The 25635-nt window shown below is 40.6% G+C and overlaps 2 protein-coding genes across 4 annotated transcripts in view; one reads left to right on the top strand and one right to left on the bottom strand.

Moving 5' to 3' along the window:
• Window positions 1-19584, bottom strand: part of LOC5573456 (zinc finger protein 14) — a 79383-nt gene extending 59799 nt beyond the window's left edge. For 2 of the 3 annotated variants that reach the window (XM_021847977.1, XM_021847979.1), the window contains exons 1-2: window positions 19232-19584; window positions 2356-3663 (exon numbers count right to left, since the gene is read on the bottom strand). In XM_021847977.1, the coding sequence (XP_021703669.1) occupies window positions 2356-3663; window positions 19232-19429 (1506 nt within the window). In that variant the 5' untranslated portion in view covers window positions 19430-19584. The remainder of the gene's footprint in view (window positions 1-2355; window positions 3664-19231) is intronic. The other variant, XM_021847980.1, reaches the window with a different exon arrangement.
• Window positions 19585-19664: 80 nt separating this feature from the next.
• On the top strand, window positions 19665-25368 carry LOC110677156 (zinc finger protein 2-like). Its single transcript, XM_021847976.1, has 2 exons — window positions 19665-19944; window positions 23566-25368. The coding sequence occupies exons 1-2, from the start codon at window positions 19804-19806 to the stop codon at window positions 25264-25266; spliced, it is 1842 nt and encodes a 613-aa protein (XP_021703668.1). The 5' UTR covers window positions 19665-19803; the 3' UTR covers window positions 25267-25368.
• Window positions 25369-25635: the final 267 nt, after the last annotated feature.

The raw sequence follows: 25635 nt of genomic DNA, 5'->3' as shown, positions 1-25635 counted from the left end.
ATCTATGCTGCACACTTTGATTCTATAATTTCTGGGAAAACAAATATGTGACGAAATATCATCAATGGCAAGATTATTGCTTATTGATCTGTTCGCTAAAGAATACCTCTTAATAAAGCTGATATAAAAGATTTTTTTATAAAAGTGATTTTGTTTTTTTTTATTTTATCCGTGATAATTTGGAAAGTAAACTATGATCGTTTGGCGTTTGAGCCTAGGGATGAGAAAAGTACTGGAGCAAACATTTACCGCCTCTACATTTACATCTTTCTACACGACCATCAAAATCCAAAGCAAACCATGACGGTTCAAAACAAAAAATGTCACGGCTCTTCAAAAAATGTAATCTTCTTCTTCCTAACGTTTTTCAACCCCGAATGCGAAATGACTCGAGCACAGTGGTGACACGATTTTTGCGGTTTTCGGGGTTTTGCATTTTTGCTCGATAAAGGCAGTATGAAATTGAACTTGTTTATATGTATCGTAACGGAATGATTGTGGTCTTTCTGTTAGAGCTAATAGATTTCAATTAGTTGAAAACACAAGCGAAATATTAGCGATTGAATGATTTAACACTTTTTTCAATCATTCAGCTCGGAATGGCTGCCCGAAAATGGTCATAGTGGAGAGACAAAAACAGTCAAGCAGTGTGTGAACCGTTGGCAGCGCAACGCCTGATGGTATTGATGCTGCTGCTGCTTTGTGTTTTGGTGGAATGGCAGAATCGATGAACTGTGGTGAATTGTGGTCACAGTTCCCAAGACTGTTTGAGCCACTCATTAGATCAATTAATTGCGAGTAGTTTTTGCTAATATAAAATTTGGCTATCTCCAACAATTTTTAGAAGAGATCACATCTTTATGAAACCAAACATAAAAAAATTTGCGCATATGTCACTTATGCGGATACATATATAACATAGGTCATTTATGTCAATTATAGCCCTAATGATTCCTGACCACATTCCTATAAACATTTTTGTGCTAAAACGCCTATAACGGAAGTTATAATTTTTGTCCCGAGGTCCCATACAATCGAAGCACTGTGCCCCGGTACGACCTAGAGCGACTCAAGCTACCGGATGTCGCAGCGGCATACGCGCCGGACCTCGTGGCTGCATTACCGGAAGAGGGTGAGCTGAATGAAACCCCTCTTGAGGACTGCTGGAGAACAGTGAAGGCAGCCATCAACAATGCAGCTGAGAGCAACGTCGGGTACGTGGGACGGAGTCGATGGAACGATTGGTTTGACGAGGAATGTAGCCAGATTTTGGAGGAGAAGAGCGCAGCGCGGGCGGTCATTCTGCAGCAAGGGACCCGGCAGAACGTGGAGCGTTATAGACGGAAACGGCAACAGCAGACCCGCCTCTTTCGGGAGAAAAAACGCCGCCTGGAGGAGACGGAGTGCGATGAGATGGAACAGCTGTGCCGGTCTCAAGAAACACGCAAGTTCTATCAGAAGCTCAACGGCTTCGTGCCGCGAGCCGAGATGTGCAGGGATAAGGAAGGGAGCATTTTGACGGACGAGCGTGAGGTGATCGAAAGGTGGAAGCAGCACTTCCACGAACATCTGAATGGCGCTGAGAGCACAGGCAACGAAGGTCGGGACAACGGAGGAAATGCCTTCTTCGGTACTGCGGAGGATGGAAACCAACCAGTCCCCACTTTGAGGGAGGTTAAGCATGCCATTTACCAGCTCAAGAACAATAAAGCTGCTGGTAAGGATGCACCGGCTGCTAGGCACAATCTGGGAAACAGAACAGCTACCGGAGGGGTAGAAGAAAGGGGTGTATGCCCCATCTACAAGAAAGGCGACAAGTTAGATTGTGAGAACTTTCGAGCGATCACCATTCTAAATGCGGCCTTCAAAGTGTTATCCCAGATCATCTTCCGTCGTCTGTCACCTATAGTAAGCGAGTTCGTGGGAAATTATCAAATCGAAACAGATCTTTACTGTACGGCAAATCCTCCAAAAATGTCGTGAATACCAGGTCCCAATCCATCACTTTTTCATCGCTTTCAAGTATCGACCGCGTAGAGCTATGGAAAATTATGGACGAGAACAGCTTTCACGGGAAGCTCACGAGACTGATAAGAGCGACGATGGAAGGTGTGCAAAATTGTGTGAAGGTTTCTGGCAAACATTCTAGTTTGTTTGGATCCCGCCTGGGACTACGACAAGGTGATGGACTTTCGTGCCTGTTGTTCAATATTGCGATTTAGAATTTTCTTGCAAAACCTGCACCAATAGTTTAGTTTAGTTGTCAAAAACAGAGACTATTTCCATCATTCGGGCTACGGAATAGTGACATAGAATCCCAATCATGAATTTTATGAACAACGATTATGCACTTACCAGCAAGTAGAGCCGCCGTCCGTACGGTTCCTTATAGTTTTGCTCTTCCTCCGGTTCATAGTCTTCATCATCGTCTGCATCATCGGCCCCGCTGCCACCATCGTCCACAGGAGATTCTCTGCGTTCCACCTTCGTGGTGGTCCTCCTTCGTCTGCTAATTTGAGAAGCCGCCGCCGACACCGGTTGGATTTTTAAAATCTCCACCTTTTCCTCCACTTCGATCTCTTCCTTTACGTCCAGCATATCCAATTCCACGAATCCTTCGTGACTGGCGCTGTTCTGCTGGTGTTCCTTCAGCTTCTCAGCTGTGCGGAACGTTTCCTGGCACGTTTTGCAGTAGTAAATGTGCCTGGCGTTCAGATCTAGCATGTGCCTTTCGAAGTCTTCTTTCGCCTCGAACGATCTCATGCAAGCGAAGCATGAGAATTCTTCGTTGAAGCCGCGATTACCCTGATGGTGCTTCTCGCCATGGCGTTTCATTTCCCGCTTACTGTCGCAATAGGTCGAGCAGTCGCAGCAGAAATAACCATCGAAGGTGTAGTAGTCGAATGTGATGAAGATCTTCTTCGAGCGACTCTTTTCCAACGGGGCGTCTGTAGATGTCGAAGAATCGAGTTTCGGTTTGGCGGTACTGCTAAAGCGATTCCTTTCAATTTCCTTAGCAGAATGTGTTTTCAGATGAGCATTCAGTTGCCTTTTGCTTGGCGATAGGACATCGCATACATTACAGTGCAACAGTTGCCTGGTTCGGGCAATTTTCTGATGGAGATTCAAGGAATCTGTCGAGGCGAAAAGCTTCAAGCATGAACCGCATTCAAAACGTTTATTTCTATCTCCATGGGGCTCTGCCTTATGATCTCGCTTGCAGTGTTTCTCCAAAGCAGCTTTGGAATTGAAGACTTGAAAACATCCACAGCAACGATGATCATCGGCCTCAACCCATTCCCAAGTTGGGGAATCTCCTTTCCTGGTTCTGTAGTGTCCCTTCGACAGATCAGATAATTTCCAACTGAGCTCCGAATTCAGAGGATCGTTACGATTGTCCACCCCTTTAACAGGCTCATCCTCCACCTCACCATCATCATTATCGTCATCCACAAAAGACATTTGCATGGAGAAGTCCTCATCGGCGGATCCCTCTTCCATGGTGATCTCCAGCTTCACCGTTGGTGAGATCGATTCGCTTCGAAGGAGCTTCCTCAGCCGCTTCTCGCTAGCCTTGAACGTTTCCCGCAAGGCCCACGATTGCTGCAGCCGACTCTTGCAATCCGGACAAATCTTCCGAGGCATTTGGTCGTTCGGCTTGATCTGGAAAATTCGAGAAACAAGGAATGAAATCGTGATTATGTTAGACAGGGTGGCCAGTGAAAAGTCAATTTCAAATTCCCGGTTTTCTCCCGTTTTTTCCCGATATTTCAAAAATATTCCCGGTTTAATGATATGCTAAGAAACATTATTGCGATTTTTTTACTATTTCAAACGACTTTTAAGTACGAGTTTTTTGTTTAAACCAAAGCATTTCTATTAGGGGTAGACGGAAATCAGATATTTTGCTGCGCATTCAAATTTTCTGGGCTTATACTGATTCTGCTAAATTTCAGTTTGATCTATGAAACGATATTTTACGACGGTCATTTTAGGTAATCGTAAAATTTGTTATGAAAAAGTTCAGTGCTAAAAAAGATTGACCCTTGCTTATATTATGGGATCGAGTCAATTTTTGAATGAATCATAGTTTAAATTTTAAACGGTCACAGGTTTGGTAGACATAAAAATGAATATATCAATTGTTCAACATTTCGTTCTATGGTCATCAGCATATAATTTTTTGTTATGTTTTATCCCCACAAATCTAGAACATTTTCTCAAAGCAATTATTTCTGCACGGGAAAAAATTCTGTGGTAAAAATAACTATTTTACCTGACTACGCCCGTTCTTAAAACTACCATGGAAATTCAGACCAATTTACTATGTTTACGGTAGACCCCACCGCATTATTGGTACATTTGACGTAAATAATTTACAACAATCTGATTCCAATTACAGACATGGTAAAATCAAGCGCATTTCTGGTCTGCTGAAAATTGCCGGTGCGAGCGCTTAAGTTAACCCCCTAAAATGGTAGTTTTTACCGCACAATTTTTTTGCGTGTGATAAAAAATAAAGAATATGTTCTTGGCTTTATTGACTAACTTGGGATTCGAATTCAAAAACTTTAGTAAAAATCCACTAAAGTATAGATCAGTGATTCTCAAAGTGGGCAAACTCACCCCCCTGGGGCGATTTTCAGGCTCCAGTGGGCGAAAATTTGTAAAACAGAATTTGGGTGGCGAAAAATCTAGAAAGGGGGCTAAAAAGCTAACACGGGAGTATTTGAAAATAATTACTGATAACCTTTGGAGGTCACATATCTGATGGTTAATCAATTCCAAACTTAACAATTTCCAGGATTATTTTACCTTAAACCGTTATATCTCTAATCATGATCATTTTCAAATTATGATAGACAACACTTGATGATTGTGTGATGCATTCAGGTTTTTTAATATCATGAGTTTTTAGAACGGACAAAAAAATCTAATGTGCCCATTTTTATGTTCCGGTTGCACTCTTTTTCATTAGTTATTATGGTATAAGTCATTTTAGAAACAAATATTGAAAAATTTAGCAAACAAAAGTCGGGTTCCAACGATTCTAAAGACGTAATTTCTTCAAATGTATTTTTAAAAAGTGTTTTAAAAATACATTTGAAGAATTTTCAGAGATGCGTCAGATTTGAACTTTCAGAACTTCCGAAAAAATTGAGTTTTCTTGGTGTTAGAAAAATTGCATTGAACAATGAGTTGAAAAACATTCTGGATTTTCATATATGTTTCAGGGTATTTGGATTGGATAAAAATGCGTTCCCAGAAACATTAAACATTTATTATTCACAATTTTATTTTATTATTGCAGTAATTTTAGAAACGGCAGATGATGGAATGACTGATTCAGTAGCCTGTAATGCACGCAAGATATTGTTAAAATCGATATTATAAATTACAGTCCAATAAATCATTCATAGTAACTGTGGGTTATCGATATTTAAGAAAATATTTTTAAATGTACATAAAATTTATTGTATTTTGATTCTATGGATATGCGAGTCAAGGAAATTTTCTGGCGTACAGCGCTTAATTAAAATATGTGAATCACATATTAGGGGGCCTCAAGGGGGCGAAAGTTGAAAAAGTTTGGGAAGCACTGGTACAGATCGTGCTGGTTAAAAACATTACTTTTTCCCGATTTTCCCGATTTCCCGGTGCGCTGGTCACCCTGGTTAGATCATCTTCTTCTTCTTGGCATTAACGTCCCCTGGGACAGAGCCTGCTTCTCAGTTTAGTGTTCTTATGAGCACTTCCACAGTTATTAACTGAGAGCTTTCTTTGCCTAAAATGCCATTTTCGCATTCGTATATCGTGTGGCAAGTACGATGATACTATATGCCCAGGGAAGTCAAGGAAATTTCTATTACGAAAAGATCCTGGACCGACCGGGAATCGAACCCAGACACCTTCAGCATGGCTTTGCTTTGTAGCCGCGGACTCTAACCACTCGGCTAAGGAAGGTCCCAGATCATCAGACAGTAGTTTTTCATGAAATTTTGAGGATCGTTTCACTATTAGTTATAGTTTTATGATTGAAGAGGTTGTACCGTAAAGACGCCATTCACCGCTCATTTAACAGCATTTCAATACATTAAATTCTGTCAAAAATCGGGTTTTCAATATTTTTCGCGACTTTTTGCGCTAGACGCAAGATAAAACATTTGTTTTTGTAGAAAAGAAGTTGAAATGTGAACAACGTATAATGGTACCGAATAACATGTATGCCAATGATACATGTGAAGGGCGCCATTCACCGCTCATCCTAAGTATGAGGCTCTATATATACAATTAGTTGGAATTAATTTACTTTCATTAGCTGGTTGTTATCTTTGTACTATAGTACAACAACATATTAAAGCGTGGCAGCTAAGAAGCATTTTTCGATCTGCCATAATAAAAACATTGTTCAACTCATGTTTTCCGCCTTAAACAGCCTAAAATTATTCGTTATAAATAGTATATAAAATTAAATCATATGAATTTCATTCTGATACAATCTATTCTGGTATACTAATACATGTTGATGACTTTTATTGCGAAAATTTGTTCAGATTTTTCAAAATAATTCAATGAGCGGTGAATGGAGCATGAGCGATGAATGGCGTCCTTACGGTATAGATTTAGAGTGTTGCACACAAAATTATTCCAGAAAATATGTTTGTTGGGCTTTTACGTGAATCGTACACTTCCGTGTTTGGGTTCACCCCCCTCAAAAACAGACAAAAGTGTTTTGTCTGTAATAAGACGTCCAATTGGAACAACGCATTCAAAAAACAATGAGTTATTCTTACTTCGCGGGTATTTTCACGATTTTTGTTTTTTTTTTTAATTTCGTTCATAAAGTTTTTACCTAAACTTGTGAAATACAAAAAATACACTGAAAAAACATGGTTAATTTTTCCAGCATTGGATCGACCAAAATTTTAAATTAGTGCGTCGTTATAACAATAATATTATATTATTTGAAGTGCACGCGAAAATTTAACGAAAAAATCTGAAAACTATCTAATTGTAATAAAATAGTCATTCAAACCATCATGCAAAAGATTAGGTTCACTTGAAACAAGAAAATTCTGTAAAATCTTTAACGCTCTATAATTTATTTAATTTAAATTGGTCGAAAGACGGCAGAGATATTAACAAAAATACATAAGGTACCGCGGGGCAAGTGGGTAAATGGGGTAAGTGAAAATAATTGGAATATTTTACTGAATATGTGAATTAATGTTTTAAACTCATGCGTAAATCTTTGAGGCCATTCAGAACATTACGACAGGCAAGAGATTTCTGAGATTTTTCAGCCATTATTGCATAATAGAGCGAAATATTGTTAACCTGTCAACTATAACTCCGTAACAAGTTGGCGGCGTGCAATCTTATTTTTGTTATATTTGTTTTCTGTAGAAAAAAGATGCGGAAAATAATTTTCTGTACCACTTCTAAGTTGTCCCCTCTGACAGTTTTAAACTGCAATAAAAAAAAGTTTTAGAAATAATTTGACATAGACCTAAAAATAACTAAATTGAAACACTGTCAATTTTCTAATCACGTGGGGCAAGTGAAAAGTTTCTCATTAGAGATTGAATTTGTGTTTTCTCTCTAGGTAGCTATAAGTATAAAAGGTTCGCAATTATCATAGAACAACAGAACGTGCTGATAATTCAAGAAACACTATACATACTCAAAGCGTTAAATGCTATTATCATGGCCAAATCATGAAACTTCTCTAAAAAAAAGGTTGTCAAATAATACGATATTAATATGTTTACTTCGGAAAGCCGATTAAAAGGAAGATGTTGATTGAAAAGTTCCAATATAAGAGAACGCACGGAGATCTTGTGGAATGTCTATGTAAAGCTCTTTTTTTTTAGGCGCTCCGTGCTCGTGGCCACTACTGTGCCGGACTCAGTTGATCTGTACCTTCTTTATTGATATAGATCTATATAGCTCTGCTATTAGTGAGACCGCTGCCTGCGAAGAGGGTCAGTTTGTCTCAGTCACCATCTGATACTGACGGAGGATGGATGTGCTCCCCAAAGCACGATCCTCCGTGAGGCGTCTTCTGGTGGCTGGACGGGTTTTTCGTGGAGGGGCTGGGAATCGAACCCATGACCTTCCGCTTATGAAGCGAAAGCGTAACCTCAATGTAAAGCTAGTTCAAAACATAAAAATGGGGTATAGGTGTATCCACATAAAAAAGTTTCTAAATACTTTACTGAAGGATTTCGTTTGATTTCTCTTGAAGAGTTATCCGACGTCATATCCGATTTTCTTAAAAACACATAATGAGCGGTGGAAATTCTAGAGATCAGAAATGCAATTGCTGTCCCATGATGTAAGAACTAAAATTGTATATGTTGCAATTATAATGTTGTCGAATCATTTCAACAAACATAACTGAACAGAAGAAAATTCAAGTAACAAGAATAAAATTTTCTTTGTTTACATATTCTCTCATATTGTTTACATATTACTTATGTTATTGTTCATTGGGACGCCTTAACAAATGTTAAAGGTAATGGAAATTGTGAATGTAACTGTTAGTTTTTGAATTTATTTGTCAAAACGATAAACTTTTCACTTGCCCCACCTGTGGGGCAAGTGAAAAGTAAGGAGAGGTTTTTCAAAAAAAAATTCTGTACTTTTATCTTCAATTTTACATAACAATCAATTTCAGTATACTGCTTATATTTGGTGAGAGTCAAGCCAGAAAATATACACGACCTTATTTGTTTTAATTTAGGGGCTCTAGAATTTGAATAATCCCAACTATGCGAAATCCATTACCCACTTGCCCCACGGTACCTTATTACATCATACGACGACTTGAATGGCTAATTTTTTTCGCCGAATTTTCACAAGTGATCTTCAAATAATATAAGAATATAAAATTTTGGTCGATCCAATGCTGAGATAACGAGACATATTTCTTTAAGGTGATTATAGAACGAAGCCACAGCTCGAATTTTTAAGAGCACAAGTCTGGAGAACCAAACAGCGCACCACGTTGAAAATTTATCCCATTGGTCACCACCAGCAAGCAAGCAATTTGATTGATTTTCAACGCGAACGGTTTTCAGATTCTCCAGTCTTGTACATTTGAAAATTCAAAGTTTGGCTTCGATTTATAATCACCTTAATGCAGTTTTGAAAAATGTCACGGCTTTACGTACAAATTTAGTAAACAACATTCAGCAAATGTGCATGTCAAAATACCTACGAAATAAGATTAACTCATTGTCTTTCGAATGCGCCATTTTTTTTTGTTTTTTACAAGGCGGAAATCTGCAAACAGATCCCCTGAGAAGGTAACTGAGGGAATGCGGGGATGACGCACCAACGGCGACCCGCTAAAACCAGCCCATGCACTGTACTTGAGCAATTCTTTTAGAACTGCTCGAGTGGTGTATGGTGCATCGACATTACCCTTGGCCTCAGATTCTTATCTCCCGGGAACCACCTTACGGTATTTCTTCGGGGAGGGGCCTGTGCATATAGCACAACACGTGTAGCAGATGTAGCCTAGGCAAACTGCTTCTCCTAGCCGACTCAAACAATGTTACAAGGGACCAGCCTCGGCAGGGCTAATCCTCTGCAGCCAACTCTTGTTCGGCGCGCCATAGGCGCTGCAATTCTAACATAATGTGAGTGACAGCCGTAGTTACTGCATTCCAGCACTCGGCATCCGCACACATTCTCTCTATTATATTGTCGGGGGACGTGTCCCCTCCGCATGTAGTGAGCATGCGACCTCTAACAACAATGAAACGGGGGCAATCGAACACGACATGCTCCGCTGTTTCCTCCACACCAGCAAAATTGTGGCACGCAGGAGATTCTGAGTGCCCAAACCTACGCAGGTACTGTCTATAGCAACCATGTCCTGACAGAAACTGCGCCAGGTGGAAGTTCACTTCCCCATGGTTTCTACCATACCAATCTGACACATTTGGTATTAGCCGATGGGTCCATCTACCCTTAGTGGAGTTATCCCATTCCTGCTGCCAGCTTCTGAACGTTTCCTCTTTACACGTGTCACGGACTCCTCTGGTACCCCTTTGGATGAAGCATTGAACATCTTCCTTGATGATGAGCCCGATGGGCGTCATCCCGGCTATGATGCATACGGCCTCTTTAGATACCGTCCGGTATGCACTTGCTACTCTTAAGCACATTATCCTGTACGTGCTTTCCAACCGCTTTAGGTTTCTGCTCGTTCTAAGCGCTTTTGACCAGATTGGTCCTCCATACCTTAGTATGGATAACGCCACGCTTGCCAGTGGCTTGCGTTTGCTGGCAATTACAGCAGAGCTGTTGGACATCATCCTCGAAAGCGCCGCTATAGCTGCCCTTTTACAGGCATATTCAACGTGGCTAGCGAAACTGAGCTTGACATCGATCATTACCCCAATATGCCTAAGGGATCCCTCGGACTCTATGGTGCTATCACCTACCGAGATAAGCACCCGTTGCTCGGACTTGCGGTTGTTTATCACCACCACCTCAGTCTTGTGACGGGCCTTGTTTCCTAGACTTCATCCATTCCTCAACTATGGAAATAGAGTGCGCTGCTGTCAACTTTACTTCCTCCATCGATTCACCCTAGACCACTAGGGTGATATCGTCGACGTACATCGTACATCGTATTCCATAACAGCGAGCCCAGGATTGAACCTTGAGGTACTCCCGCGGTAATTCGAACGCTTTTCTGCCCCTCCTCTGTGTCATACAGTAGAATCCTACCATCAAAATAGCTTTCTAGAAGCTTACACAACTGAACCGGTACCTTGAGGCGGTGAAGCGCGTGTGCTATTGCTTCCCAGCTTGTGCTGTTGAAGGCATTTTTCACATCCAAAGTGACAATCGCGCAGTAACGGATGCCGCTCCTTTTATGCTCGATTGCCACCTCAGCTGTCTGAACGACCGACTGGAATGCGTCCAGAGTAGATTTACCTTTTCTGAATCCAAATTGGTTGTTGGACAGGCCGTCCGCACTTTCCGTATACGGTTCTAGCCTGTTGAGAATCAACCTCTCCAATGACAGTGCGCATCGTACCTTCGTGCTGTGCGTACACGAATTCTCTCTGCTCTTGGAAGTTTTCTTAAAAACTACCTAAAGCAATAAAACAGTACTTTTCAGTGCTACAAAAACAGTACTTTTCAGTGCTAAAATTAAAAACGGTACTTTTCAGTGCTACTAAAACAGTACTTTTCAGTACTATTTTTTCTACTATTGATCCCTTTACGATCCTTGTTTGGACCCGTGCCTTCGATTTTTCGTTGGACCCGTTGGCGAAAGCTAGCGGTGGTAATCCTTCTTGGACACCGTCTTGGAAAAAAACCTCTCGAAGGTCACGTCTTCTTTCGTTTATTAACTAAACATGGTATCAACAACTAACAAAAGGAAGGGTGAATCTCTGAATTTACTACTTCCTTCCAAAAAAGTGGGTTTTAAAACTGTCACTACACGTGGCAAGAATGGAAGAAAGGACGTTTCCCCGGAATGCGAACTTTCTTCCAAGGGTGAAATGAATAATTGTATCGAAATGAGCAATCAGTTCGATGCTCTAGACAAATTTTCCGAACACCAAATCGAAGCAGCCTCTAGCCCAGGCTCTTTGATTCAAGTGAGGAAGCAAAGAGTGCCGCCTATCGTGGTCAGTTGTTCCGAATTTGGGGGATTTAGGCAGGAGATCTTGAACTCCATTAGGGGAATCAAGGTTTCCTTCCAAATCGCAAAGAAAGGAGACTGTCGCGTTTTGCCGGAAACTCTTAAAGATCGTGAACTTCTTCTTAGACATCTTGAAGAGAAGGAGCACAATTTTTTTACTTATGACGACAAAACTGAACGTTTGCTCAAAGTTGTCTTGAGACCTTTCAAGTGACTATAAGTCACCTGAAGAGATCAAAAATGGAATAAATGATTTACTTGGATTTTCCCCAGTCCAAGTAATCATTATGAAAAAGAGAACCCAATCTGGCATTGTTCGGAAAGGGCTTTCTCAAGAATATTATTTAGTTCACTTTAACAAAAAAGGACTAAATAATATTAAAGCTTTAGAAAAAGCAAAACTTTTGTTCGATGTCCGTGTGACATGGGAACATTTCCAGAAACCTGGAGGAAATTACCAGAACCCCACTCAGTGCCGTCGGTGCCAAAAGTGGGGTCATGGTACAAAAAATTGTCGCATGGATGCTAAATGCATGATTTGCGGAGGTTCTTCTCACGCTGAGGACGTCTGTCCTGTGAAAGAAGATACCAGAAAGTTTGAATGTGCCAATTGCAAGGGCCCTCATAAAGCTAACTTTTGGGAATGCCCTTCACACAAAAGAGTCGTTGAGGCTCGTGCCAGGCAGATGAAAGATAATATCCGTTACGATAACGGTCGTTTCCGCAATTTGCCTGGTAGAGTATCGAACAATGCTCATTTTTCAGTTAACGATCGCTTGATCATGAATCATACCCATCAGGAAGATCATAATCATGCTCATTCACAAACTAATTTTAATCCGTCGGGTAGCCGTTCGAATCTTTCAATTTCGAATGTATCTACCCACGGTAAATCCTTTGCCGATATCGTAGCAGGAAATTTGAACTCCTCCCCTGTTCGATCCATGGGTACCCATTCTACTTGTTTCAAATCAAATGGAAAAAACCCTACCGCCACAGGTAATTCCGCTTCTTCGTCTACCGGAAATTCTAATGGGAAATCACATGACATGTCTGCCTCTGATTTCAATTTTCTAACTGAACAATTGAATCTAATGATTGATACAATGTTCAAAGCCACCACTATGACTGAAGCAGTCCAAGTAGGTGTAAAATTTACAAATCAAATTGTTATTGGATTACGTTTTTCTAATGGATCCAAATAATAATTTAAATATTTTAAATTGGAATGCTCGTTCTCTGAATGGTAAAGAGGACGAACTGTTTAATTTTCTTACGGTTAATAACGTGCATATAGGGGGGTCCGTAGCCTTGAGGTTACGCTTTCGCTTCATAAGCGGAAGGTCATGGATTCAATTCCCAGCCCCTCCAAAAAATAACCCGTCCAGCCACCAGAAGACGCCGCACGGAGGACCGTGCTTAGGGGAGAACATCCATCCTCCGTCAGTATCAGATGGTGACTGAGACAAACTGACCCACTTCACAGGCAGCTAGCCTCAAACGACTCAGGAACACGGCAAAACGAACCACCGCAAGACCAATGGACTATGGCTTATGGAAATCGATTGGACCAACAGCAGAGCACTCTCCTACCTGCTCGGTGTGAGAGCAAAAGAGCAAAAGAGAGTGAAAGCAGATGTAAATATAGATTAGTTAAAAATAGAACTGTATCGGTAAGGAAGATACAGATAAACTGATTCCGGCACAGTAGTGGCCACAAGTACGGAGTGCCTTAATAAAAAAAAATAACGTGCATATAGCAGTTATTACCGAAACTTATTTAAAACCTGGATCTAAACTCAAAAGAGATCCTAACTTTTTTGTTTATCGTAACGATCTACTTGATGGGGCATGTGGGGGAATTGCAATCATCATTCATAGGCGTATAAAACATCAACTGTTTTCGTCATTTGAAACTTTAGGTGTTTTTGTTGAAACACAGTCTGGTAAATATACTTTCATAGCTGCCTATTTGCCTTTTCAATGCTCTGGACAGCAAGTTAATTTGCTCCAAACTGACTTGCGAAAATTGACTCGCAATAAGTCAAAAAAATTTGTCATTGGTGACTATAATGCCAAACATCGGTCATGGAATAATTCTCAAAGTAATTCCAACGGCAGAATTTTATTTGATGAGTGCTCTTCAGGATATTTCTCAATTCAATACCCTGATAGCCCTACATGTTTTTCCTCTTCTAGAAATCCATCTACGATTGATTTGGTCTTAACCGACTCTAGTCATCTTTGTAGCCAACTGATTACTTTTGATTCTGATCATGTCCCTGTTACATTTCAAATATCCCAAGAAGCGATTCTCAATCCTATCAGCTCCACTTTCAATTATTTACGAGCCGACTGGAATATATATAAAACGTATGTTGACTCTAATCTTGATGTTAACATTTCTTTAGAAACTAAACTTGATATTGACAATGCTCTTGAAACTTTAACAAATTCCATTGTTGAAGCCAGAAGCATTGCAATTCCAAAATGTGAAGTAAAATTTGAATCCGTGATTATAGACGATGATCTTAAACTCTTGATCCGTCTTAAAAACGTGATGAGAAGGCAATTTCAACGCACTCGCGATCCTGCTGAAAGAAATCAAAAAGCGTTTTGCTCAATTAAGAAACAAAAATTTTGAAAATAAATTTTTTCAATTGGACCCTGGCTCTAAGCCCTTTTGGAAATTATCTAAAATCTTGAAAAAAACTCAGAAGCCTATACCGGCATTGAAAGAGGAAAACAAATTATTACTAACTAATTGCGAAAAAGCTCGAAAACTTGCTATGCAGTTTGAAAGTGCGCACAATTTTAATTTAGGGCTTACTAGTCCAATTGAAAATGAAGTTACTCAGGAGTTCGAAAATATATTCAATCAAGAGAACGTTTTCGAAAATGCCTGGGAGACTGATTTGGAAGAAGTGAGAACTATCATTAAAAAATTCAAAAATATGAAAGCTCCTGGCGATGATGAAATTTTCTACATCCTCATCAAGAAACTTCCAGAAAGTAGCTTATCATTTCTAGTTGATATATTTAACAAATGTTTTCAATTAGCATATTTTCTTGACAAATGGAAAAATGCTAAGGTTGTTCCAATTTAAAACCAGACAAAAATCCTGCAGAAGCTTCTAGCTATCGTCCAATCAGTTTGCTTTCCTCCATCAGTAAACTTTTTGAAAAGGTTATTTTGAACAGAATGATGGCCCACATCAACGAAAATTCAATTTTTGCCAATGAACAGTTCGGATTCTGCCATGGACATTCGACCACTCATCAACTTTTACGTGTAACAAATTTGATCCGTTCCAACAAATCTGAAGGCTATTCTACTGGTCTTGCTCTTCTAGATATAGAAAAAGCATTCGACAGTGTTTGGCATGAAGATTTTATTGTAAAATTAAAAAAACTTTAATTTTCCAACATACATTGTTAGAATAATTCAAAGTTATCTGTCAAATCGTACACTTCAGGTTAATTATCAGAACTCCAGATCTGAAAGACTTCCTGTAAGAGCTGGTGTTCCTCAAGGCAGCATGTTGGGACCAATATTATACAATATTTTCACATCTGACTTACCTGAGTTACCTCAGGGATGTCAAAAATCTTTGTTTGCGGATGACACAGGCCTCTCCGCCAAAGGACGAAGCCTGCGTGTCATCTGTAGTCGATTGCAAAAAAGTTTGGATATTTTTTCTTCATACTTGCAAAAATGGAAGATTTCTCCTAATGCTTCCAAAACTCAACTAATAATATTCCCACATAAACCAAAAGCTCTTTATTTGAAACCTTCAAGTAGACATGTTGTCACGATGAGAGGGATTCCAATAAATTGGTCAGATGAAGTTAAGTATCTAGGGCTCATGCTTGATAAGAATTTAACTTTCAAAAATCACATTGAGGGCATTCAAGCCAAATGTAATAAATATGTAAAATGTCTTTATCCCCTTATTAATAGAAAATCAAAACTTTGTCTTAAGAACAAGCTTTTGATATTCAAACAAATTTTCAGGCCAGCCATGTTGTATGCTGTACCAATATGGACTAGCTGTTGTAATACCAGGAAGAAAGCTCTGCAGAGAATTCAAAATAAAATTTTGAAAATGATTCTGAGGCTTCCTCCCTGGTATAGTACCAATGAGTTACATAGAATATCCAATGTTGAAACATTGGAACAAATGTCAAATAAAATAATAAATAATTTCAGGCAAAAATCGTTACAATCTTCTATTGCCACGATTAATGCGTTATATGTTTAGGTTAAGTTAGGTTAAGTATATTTAAAGCGTTTTTTTTTCTCTTATAAGCAGGTGAAATCAACTCATCTGTAGAAAATCTGAACTGCTACGGCAAATGAAATGTTATATGTTGTTAACAAAATGTTAATAAAATTTTAAATTTGTTTTACCAAATTAGGATGATAGTGGTGTCTAATAACAAAGAACCACAGAACACCTAGATATAAGAAATGAATGTAATGTTTGGAATGATACTAAAAAAAAAAAAAAAATCTCGCGAATGACTTGCCCGTCGTATCTTAGATAGGTCTATACGCCGACGGGTCACCTGGTGGTTTCCCCGCCTTTGGTAGTAGCACCAATTTCTGTCGCTTCCATACATCCGGTGTTCACGTAGCCTATCTCGAACTAGGCGGCACGTGGCTGCTCCACTCGTTCGAGATGTCGGGTCCTCAAAGGTTATATTCCTGTCGGGAATGGCCTTCGACCGACAATGGGGTGGGAGATTGAGCTGAATGTGCGGAATTCGGAGTCCTATTAGCCCGATCGGGAAGGAACGTTGACCAATCGGGTGTATTATCCGGTTTCTTCGGCGGTATCTACTTCTAATTTGGGCTGGGCGCCTCAAAACGTTCATGCAAAGCACTAATGGGTCCTAATGGCATGAAAGGGTTAGGGTAGGTTTAGGGTTGGGTTTATGGGCTACTGGGTTTATTGATTAATAATTATTTCTAATTATTGGAATAGCATACCTGATTCAGTTATCACTTATTTTACGGTGTAATTCGAGGTATTTTGTACCACTGGTGGTATTCGCTTAAAGTTTAACTTTAGCTTTTTTAACAGCTTTAGCTGAAATCAAACGTCTTCTAGCTTTGGCGTTCACTACAAGAAAGAGACGGAACCAGCTTTTTAATTTCCCCAGTAGCCTACCCTTTCCATACCAAATTCCCTTTTCATCTCTTTTTGCCAGTCCTTTCCTCAACTCGCGACAACTCCTCGAAAGTTTCCCCTGCAGCAGTTTTTAGTGTGTTGTGTGCAATGTTCTACAATGTGTTTTACAAATTTTGTTCTGTTTAACAATCATGATTTCTTTTTAATAATTTTACTTATTTCTATTAATATATTAAGTACGCATGCATATTGTAAAGATTTCTTTTAAGTTTTAATTACTTTTTAGTACATACATAATTTAAGTTTAATATAGATTTAAGCGACTAACATTTTAACCTTACTGACTTTTTCTTTTTATTAGGCATGATTTTGGATTTTATTCCCCAACAGTAACAAGCCCGAAAGCAGATTGCTCGAAGATTTGCAATTGATTCGCACCACCAGTACACCGGTGGCCTGTTCTCTCTAGGAGGGGTTTTCCAGGCATCTAGCTCTACACCGTTTAGGTCCAGGTGGTTTAAATTTAACTGTGTTACTTCCGTTTTGGCTGCTTTGATAGTCCAATTGTGCCCGGACATTTGGGTCCGCCCGTTAAGTGTCCGTTGTCTGCTCTATCGACACATATTAGGCATTTAGCGATTTGCTTACAATCGCTTGCCCTGTGGCCTTCGGTGCCGCATTTTCTGCACATCTTACTTCTGTCGGGACCATTGCAATTCCACGACTTATGGCCCTTCCCGAAACACTTGAAGCAAACTTCAGGAGGCTGTTGTATGCTCAGCCGGCAAACCGACCAGCGTACCTTGTATGCCCAAGTTCTTCGCTTTGTTGGCCTCTGCGACCGGCAGCCTGATCGCCGCCACCTGGGTGCCCTGCGGGCCCTTTCTAAGGTGGATGGCCTTACTGGCTACGTCGATGTCACACTGCTCTTTGAGAGGAGCCGAGACTTCCGCTGCGTCGGTGACCTCATCTAGATTTTTATACTGGAGAGTCGCTTCAGCAGTAAGGGATCTTACATCAACCTCGTCGCCAAGTACTTCTTGTGCCAGTTGCTTATAGACTGCACCCTTTTCCTTGGCGTCCTTCTTTAAGACTATGATCATTTCACCAATCCTGGTTCGCCTTATGCTCCGCACGTCTGCACCCAATGGCGATAACTTCTCCGTGCTTCGCATCGCCTTCAGAATCTCGGTATATTTCGCTTCCTCCGTTTTGATAACGAGGGCTTCGCCTAAATTCCTACGTTTCGCTGTTTTCGGTTCATCGCTCTCCTTGGGCTCCGTTTTCAGTTTCCTCTGTTTTTTCCTATTTCCAACTCGTATCCACGGGTTGCTGTTGCCTTGCGCCCGTGGTTCCTGTGGATGCACTGCCTAGTTCGGGTTATCCCGTGGCTCCTTTCTTGGCTTTCTTGGCCTTAGGGATGGTGTTGGCCTCTCCTTTGTTGCCATGTACTCTTGATCGCAGGGTTTGTCTCGTTGCAGCTTTTCCGCTCTGGAGGACGGCCGGGTAGGTTGCTTTTCCCTTAGCAACCATACGTCTTTTCGCCACGTATTCATCCTCAGAAGGTCCCCTCTTTTGCATCGCGTATCGCATTGCCTGGTGAAGGAAAACACTTCGGTCTGACACGACCTAGTGTCTCCGCTGGAATAGTCGCCTTTATGATCCCATGGTTATCTATGCAAGCAGGGAGGCCATGCTAAGGTTTGACATAGTCCTTTATGTGGTACTATGTTCAGAGCCGGATCGGCGCAGGTCAGGTAATGGCATCTGAGCCTACTCCCAACCAGGCGACGGATTTGGAACGTACTCAAAGGCCTGCCACGGTTTTACGGGACGGGGGCAGCCTGCGCCATTAACCCACTCGCCGTTTCGGGCCAGTGTCACCCGACCCTACTAAGGGAGTAGAATGTCGCCGCTGTCGGCCTCAAAGCATATTATCCAGTACATATACCGTTACTTGTCTTTAGCCATGCGCTGCCAGTATACATAATTGGGGCCGTACTGGCGTTGGTACCAATGTGCTCGAAGCACTCCTACTCGTAGTTCCATGCCTTGTCCGTTTGTATCGCGACCAGTATGCCATAATCAGGATCTCACTGGCATCAATCCTGAGGTGCCGGTTGGCACTCCTGTTAGTTTGGGTTAATGGTCGTGCAGAAACATGTGAATGTCGAGGTGGTAAATGTTTGCTACAGTACATTTTCCATCCCTGCACATAATAATATTTCGTACTAAGTTATACTTCTTGTCTTCAAGATACATATTGTTATGTAAATGTACAACATGACATATACGAAAATACATAAAACGAAAATCATTAAGGTCGACACGATCCTAAACAGTTTGGGAACCTCTGCTATAACTAATAGTATAGCGATCCTCAAAATTTCCTAGCCTATGGATGGAATATTTAAATACCTACCTCGATGTCCAAGCAGCCAGCCATAACTTCCGCAACGGTCCGGACCAGAGGAACCGACTCCGGCTCGCTTTCATCCCTTCGTTCCGGGTCCATCCCTGCACCCTTCTCCAGCTCCAGCTTCGTGTTGAAAATGCAAACGAAAGACCGCCCCTCCTCGTCCCGGGTGCATATCCGGCAGAGATTCTCCACCGGCTGCATGGTTAACTGGGGGTACGCCACACTTTAAAACACTTGTTTGAGTTGAGTAACTCTTAATAATTACTGATTTTTACGAAAAATCTTCACTAACTCACAAATTAATAGTTTTGTTACACTTTTTGTTTTGATATCCGAATTTGACGTTTGAGCGACGCGAGTCGCGAAACAGTCATCGATCATCAATCATTAAAATTCAGCTCCGCGTACACTATTTGAAGCTAATCGCTTCAAACTGGCACCACTTCCGTTGTTTTGCATCTCTCGCGATCTCAACGCGGTGCCGTTTGTAAAAGTTTGCGTCTGTTATAAATCCCAAAACCTGCGTGAAATTTTAGTGAAAAATCCGCAGTTTTCGTGTCACCGCAATCAGTGAAATGGATGTTTGTCGCACGTGTCTGAATGAACGCGGAAGTGAGCTGGTTGGGAGCGATTTTCGGTCCATTTTTACCAACATCGAAGTCGATGAGGTCAATGTTTACATCGCGGATTGTTTGACGCAGTGGGTCGATCGCACGGTGAGTTGGAAAAAAATTGTCTTTGGTTTGAGCACGCTAAAATTTTGCCATACAAAAAATAACATGTTAGCGTCTTAATTTAATTTAAAATATGTTATATCTTATTCGATTCTAAATCGTTTTTTTATGATACGGGTAGGCAAGGCACACTGGGCATCCTGCATTATCACCGTAAATTCCCTTACATAAAATTTAAATTAAATTGTAGTTTAGTTCAGTAGCTCAAATACCGGTTATATAAAATTTGAACTTTAAAGTGATTATAAAATAAATCCAATCTTCAAATTTTTAAGTTTACAGATCTAGAGAAACTAACATCCGTTCGCGTTGACATTTTGATGGAATTGTTGCATACTGGTGATGATCAAACTTTCAGCTCAGAGCGCTGCTTTGTTCTCTAGACTGCTGATCATTTGAGGTTTGGTTTCCTTTTATAATATTATATCTTTAAATATCCTAATCTTAATTTATCTTATTGCTTCAATTTTAAAATGGGATCAAAATAAACCTTGACGCTTTTGTTCATGTTTGACGTTCTGTTAGTCGCAAAAACGCCACAAGGGTTTTTTTTTAACACGGGTTGTTCCTATCTGACATTTTGGAAGGGATACGGAAAACAAAATACACCCAAAATTTGATTTTAAACTACAAAATCTCAAGAACCGGAAAAATAAGATTTTTGGACTCAATCCAATGAAAAAGTAAGAGGTTGTTTCCGAGATACGACCGCCAAGTTGACGTTGGATAACGTTAGCTTCTTCTATTTCCTGATTTAGGACCGTCACGAACTTATGAAAGATTTACCTAGAAATCTAAATATCTAATCAATTTTCAAACTATTTGTTGCATGTCAATTCTGATCTATTATGGACATTGAGTGTTATTATTTGGTTGGTTCGGTTAACACTTCAACACCGATAGAACCGGTCGATGGAAAAAGAAGCATGAGCGGTAACTTTTGCTCTCCAAAAAAATATACCGGTTGAACATTAGGTCCATTCATGATCCACTAAGATTGATTGCTTTAGTGGATTCCGAAGCCAATTTGAGGTTGAGGTTCTTGTCCATGAAGTCCGCTAACTCTGTGTACTCCTTTTTGCTCAAATCGATGTTGAAGTTACCTGTCACGATGATTGGCATGGTCTCCTTTTGATTCTCGAAGAAGTTCCGCGCCATGAAGAACTTCTTCTGCTTCATTGTATTATCCGGAGAAATTTAGAGGCAAACCAGTAGTGCCCGACAATTCATTATAGTGATCTCGGCAGCGCAAATATCACCATAATCATCTAACAAGCCCAGCTGTACATCATTACAGGTGCAGAGTTTGCGAATCTTGTGCGCCACAGCAATCGTTGTTGCTGGCGGTGAAATCGATCAGGACTTCTTGATTAAGGCCGCACGGGACGGTGTTTTAATCACCCTCTCCATTCGAAAAGTTAATCTCAAGTACCACTCAATATATCGATGCGAAAAATGTATCCCTAGCATTATATATATGTAGTGCACAATCCATTAAATTTTCAGTTTAATCGGTTCACTAAAACTAGAGATTTGCTTCTGCAAAGTTTTGATGATAATTGTTAGAGTGAGACAAAAGATAGGGAAAATAACACGGTCTCCAAACAAAGTTTTATCAAAGTTTTCATCCAATCACCAGTAATGTCGCTCTTCACGGTGGAAAATTCTCACAACTCTTTCAAAATGAAATAGTCGTCCTGAAAAGGACGATTGGGGCTAGTCACCGTCGATCGAACTGGGTTGTCAATCTATTGTTAGACAGAAACTCACCAAAAGATTACCGAAGACGATTAAATCGAAATGCGGTCGATAATTTTGTGCTTCGTTGTTTTTGTTGGTTTGCTCACTCCTCCGACGGCAATTTTCAAGGTTTCTAAACGAGTTCTCCACGAATTTGATGGCCTAGCTGGATGCCCATGGTCATGATGAGCGATTTCACGGAACCCGCAGCATTCAGCTTGGGTTGGGAATAAACAAAAGCAGAAGCAGCGGCAGCGACGAATGTGTAAAATTTATTCCGATAGGAGTTCTTCTCCATGTGCGCGGGGCTCATTGAAGCTTGGTTGGCTTCGACTGAACACGATAGAATAAAGAGGAGTGAGAAGAAGACCGAAAGGGGCGTGTCCCTTTGCATGACGAAAGTGGCTAAGATATCGAGCAATGATGTCTGTGCTAGGAATACACAAGAAAAATGTGCTTTTCTATGGAAAATAAGACATGCCTTGATATTTATCAATTTTTTAAAAGTTTATTCATGAAAATCAATAGTTCTAATTATTGGAGTCGATTCGTAGAAAGATTTCTAATATTCAATGGTTAGCTATTGATAATCAATAGTTATCTTTAGTATGAAGGAAAATTTCTGATCCATGGATGCCAAAATGATGAAAATTGTTCAATGAGAATTTCTTTTCAGAAGCATTCTAAATATGTCGCAATTTTGTTACATATGTTATCATAAAATATGGCAAGTCTAAGAAGCTGTTGGAAATGCCACTCTATTTTACAACCGTTGTGAAATGTTGAACACTCACCCCGACGGCACTGCAGCTACGTCCGGTAATACAGTATCAAATTGTCGTGCCATCAATTATTCATGACAAATTAAATTTTGTATGAAGCTGTGAGATTGATTGAGAAATATAAGATGTAATAAGGTCGGAAATATTATTCTTTTAACTCTTTTCAACACTTTTGATGGCCCTGAAAAGCGCCGATTTGCTTATACGACGAACCAGCTAAATATTTCGTGACTTGGATGGCGCACAAGACCAGCGGGTTGTGGATCACCGGGCGTCGAAATCTGGAAACGAAGCTCATTCTTGACATCTTGTGCGATTTCACCAATCCGACGCTCGATTAGCAGCAGCTCCTCGGATCAGCAACTCAGAGGGCCTGCGTTATTTCGTTCCTAGCGGGCTTGCTTCTTGACCATCGAAACTGAATTTATTACGAGTCGAAATCTGCAAGCGCGGATAAATTTTCGGCGGCGATGACGATGGCTTGGGCGCTTCTCTAAGCGGCAGTAGTTCGCCGCTCGGAGAAGCGCCCAAGCCATCGGCATCGCCGCCGCAAATCAATCTTGCGTCTTCCTCTTCCGACGACACAAATTGAACTGTGAAGCGGGTGCAAACGCAAAGCGAAAATGACTCGCCCGACCGTGTTCACAGTCCGACCGCAAAAAGAAGACTGAAGGAAGAAGCAGGGTGCGGTGCGCTTTTATAGAGGGAACCGGAATACAAAAATGTGCTTGGACGTGATTGGTTAGATAAGAAAGGGGTCAACGTTTTACGATTTTTCAATAGTTTGTTGCGAATAATCAATAGTGTCCTCAATTTGAATCGACGCGTAGATAAATTTCCAATCGATTCATGGATAAATATTGAAAATCTATCGATAAATGACTGAGTTATTAGCGGTCAAAACCTGACCATTTTTCGTTACATGTACCCCCATATGTTGCCGAAAGACGTTATCCAACGTCAAAACATTCAAAAACTGAGTAAACTTGTGTTTCTGGCCTAAACTAAAGCGTTAGTTACTTATATTGGGAAAGAGCTTTAAGACCCTATTCTAACGGAAAATTTTGTCTTGCGATTCTAGATTGTCCCAGGCGACGGTATGCCTTCGGAAATATGTCAACCATGTCTGGAAGCAATAAAATCGATCACTTTGTTCATCCAAAATGCAAAGGAATGCGATGACCATATGCGAAGAATAATACAGTCAGGTGATGCAGAATCATTAAATGACATCGAATCGTTTGTTGACTTGGAGATTAAACTAGAAGTGGAAGATACCATCGATACATTGCCAGAAGAAGAAGAAGCTTATTCGGACCACGAGCAGCATAGGGACACTAAAGCTCTTCTTGATCCTAAGGAGAAAGCTATTAAACGTCGACACGTTCGCCAGGAAACAGTTGGGAAACCCAACAAAATTTCTGAGTCATTCGAAACGGACATGTTCGATGAAAGTGACGATTATCAGCTTAGTGATAGTAGTTCATCTGATTTTGAAGAAAGTAATGATTCGCGTCCTAAGAGAAGCCGCAAAAAACGCACAGAAGCTTCTAAAAAGGAAAACAAAACCAACGACAATGGGGACAGAGATGAGTCTGAAGCGTTCAACGTAATTGATGTTCAAGACCAAATCGTGTGCTGTGGTTGTTGGAAGCTGTTCGATAATGAAAAGGAACTGAAATTACACGGTGTTGTCATTCACGAAGAAACAAAAAGAAAAAATAATAGAGTGAATGCGGACAAGAAATTTGTTTGCAGATTTTGCTATAAAAGATTCAGTACTAAATCTTTACTACAAGCACACCGAAATCGAAACCAGTGTATCGACAAGGTATATGAATGTAAAAAGTGCAACAGAAGATTTTTAAACGTTGACGCTGTCAAGAAACACGCATTGGGTCATTTAAACCAATCAATTGAACCACCAAAGCTATATCCCGTATCAATAGCACGTTTGGAAAAACATGGTTATTTGTGTTGCGTAAAAAAATGTACATCGTCTCACTCTTCTGAAGATGCGCTTCTTGAACACATCTCAAAAGATCACAACTTGACTATGATTGATGCTCTATACGCATCTTCCGAGTTTCAGTGCCCTTTTTGTCGTAAGCCATATGAATCTAAAGCAAAACTAAATGCCCATTACGTCAACCGATACACTCTACTTCAATCGACTGCAGCCCATCACCAATGTTCTCAATGTGGTAAAATTTATAAATCTGAAATCTCTCTGAAAGCTCATGAGAATAAACACGCGCAGATAAGACCATACGAATGCGACGTTTGTTCTAAATCGTTTTACAGTGATGCAGTGCTGAAGCAACATAAGTTGATCCATACGCAAGGAAAAACGCTAACATGTTTGATATGCGGCATGGCATTCCGTACGAAGATGTTCCTGGAAAATCATTACAGAGTGCACAGCGATGATAAGCCGTTCGTTTGTGACATTTGTCAAAAATCGTTCCGACACTCATCGTCTCTTTTTATCCACAAGAGAACTCACGACCAAGTCAAGCGACACAAGTGCTCAGAATGTGGAAAAGGGTTCACCGACACGGCAAACTTGAACCGCCACATGGTGTCCCATACGGGCATCAAACCATATCAATGTAACCACTGCGAGAAGCGCTTCATGCGATTGACGGAGAGGACAGAACACGAAAGTATCGTCCATATGGGCGTTATGCCCTACGGCTGCGAAATTTGCGGAGAAGGCTTCCCGTCGAAACGCACTTTCCTGAAGCATGAATCGGCGTGCAGTGGTAGTCGATTTCCCTGATATCCTGCAGGGCTACAGAACCTGATGTTTGTGGTTTTGTGACTTGTTTCATTCATTCGAATAAAAATACTGTAAAAGTTATGTTCATTGCTCACCGAATTATCATTGTTGTCAACTTCATTTTGATGACAGTTTCCGACGCAATTTCCTCGCATCCAAAAACTTGTTAAATAATTAGGCAAGCACTGAAAGCGATGGGGATTTTATATTTCACTAGTTGTTTGCATTGGTCCACATTCGTCGGTATGAACCAAATCCATCACCGCAGATGATACACTTTCTGATGCCTTCGGAAATGGTGCTCTGTGCATTACCGCAAGCACCGCTGCAGTTGCAATTCTTCACTTTCACTCCGTTAGCCACGGTTTA

Source organism: Aedes aegypti, chromosome 2 (genome assembly GCF_002204515.2).
Source record: "Aedes aegypti strain LVP_AGWG chromosome 2, AaegL5.0 Primary Assembly, whole genome shotgun sequence".
Classification (NCBI taxonomy): Eukaryota; Metazoa; Arthropoda; class Insecta; order Diptera; family Culicidae; genus Aedes; species Aedes aegypti.
Note: the sequence above shows the minus strand (reverse complement) of the source record. Positions and strands in the feature narration are given on the sequence as shown.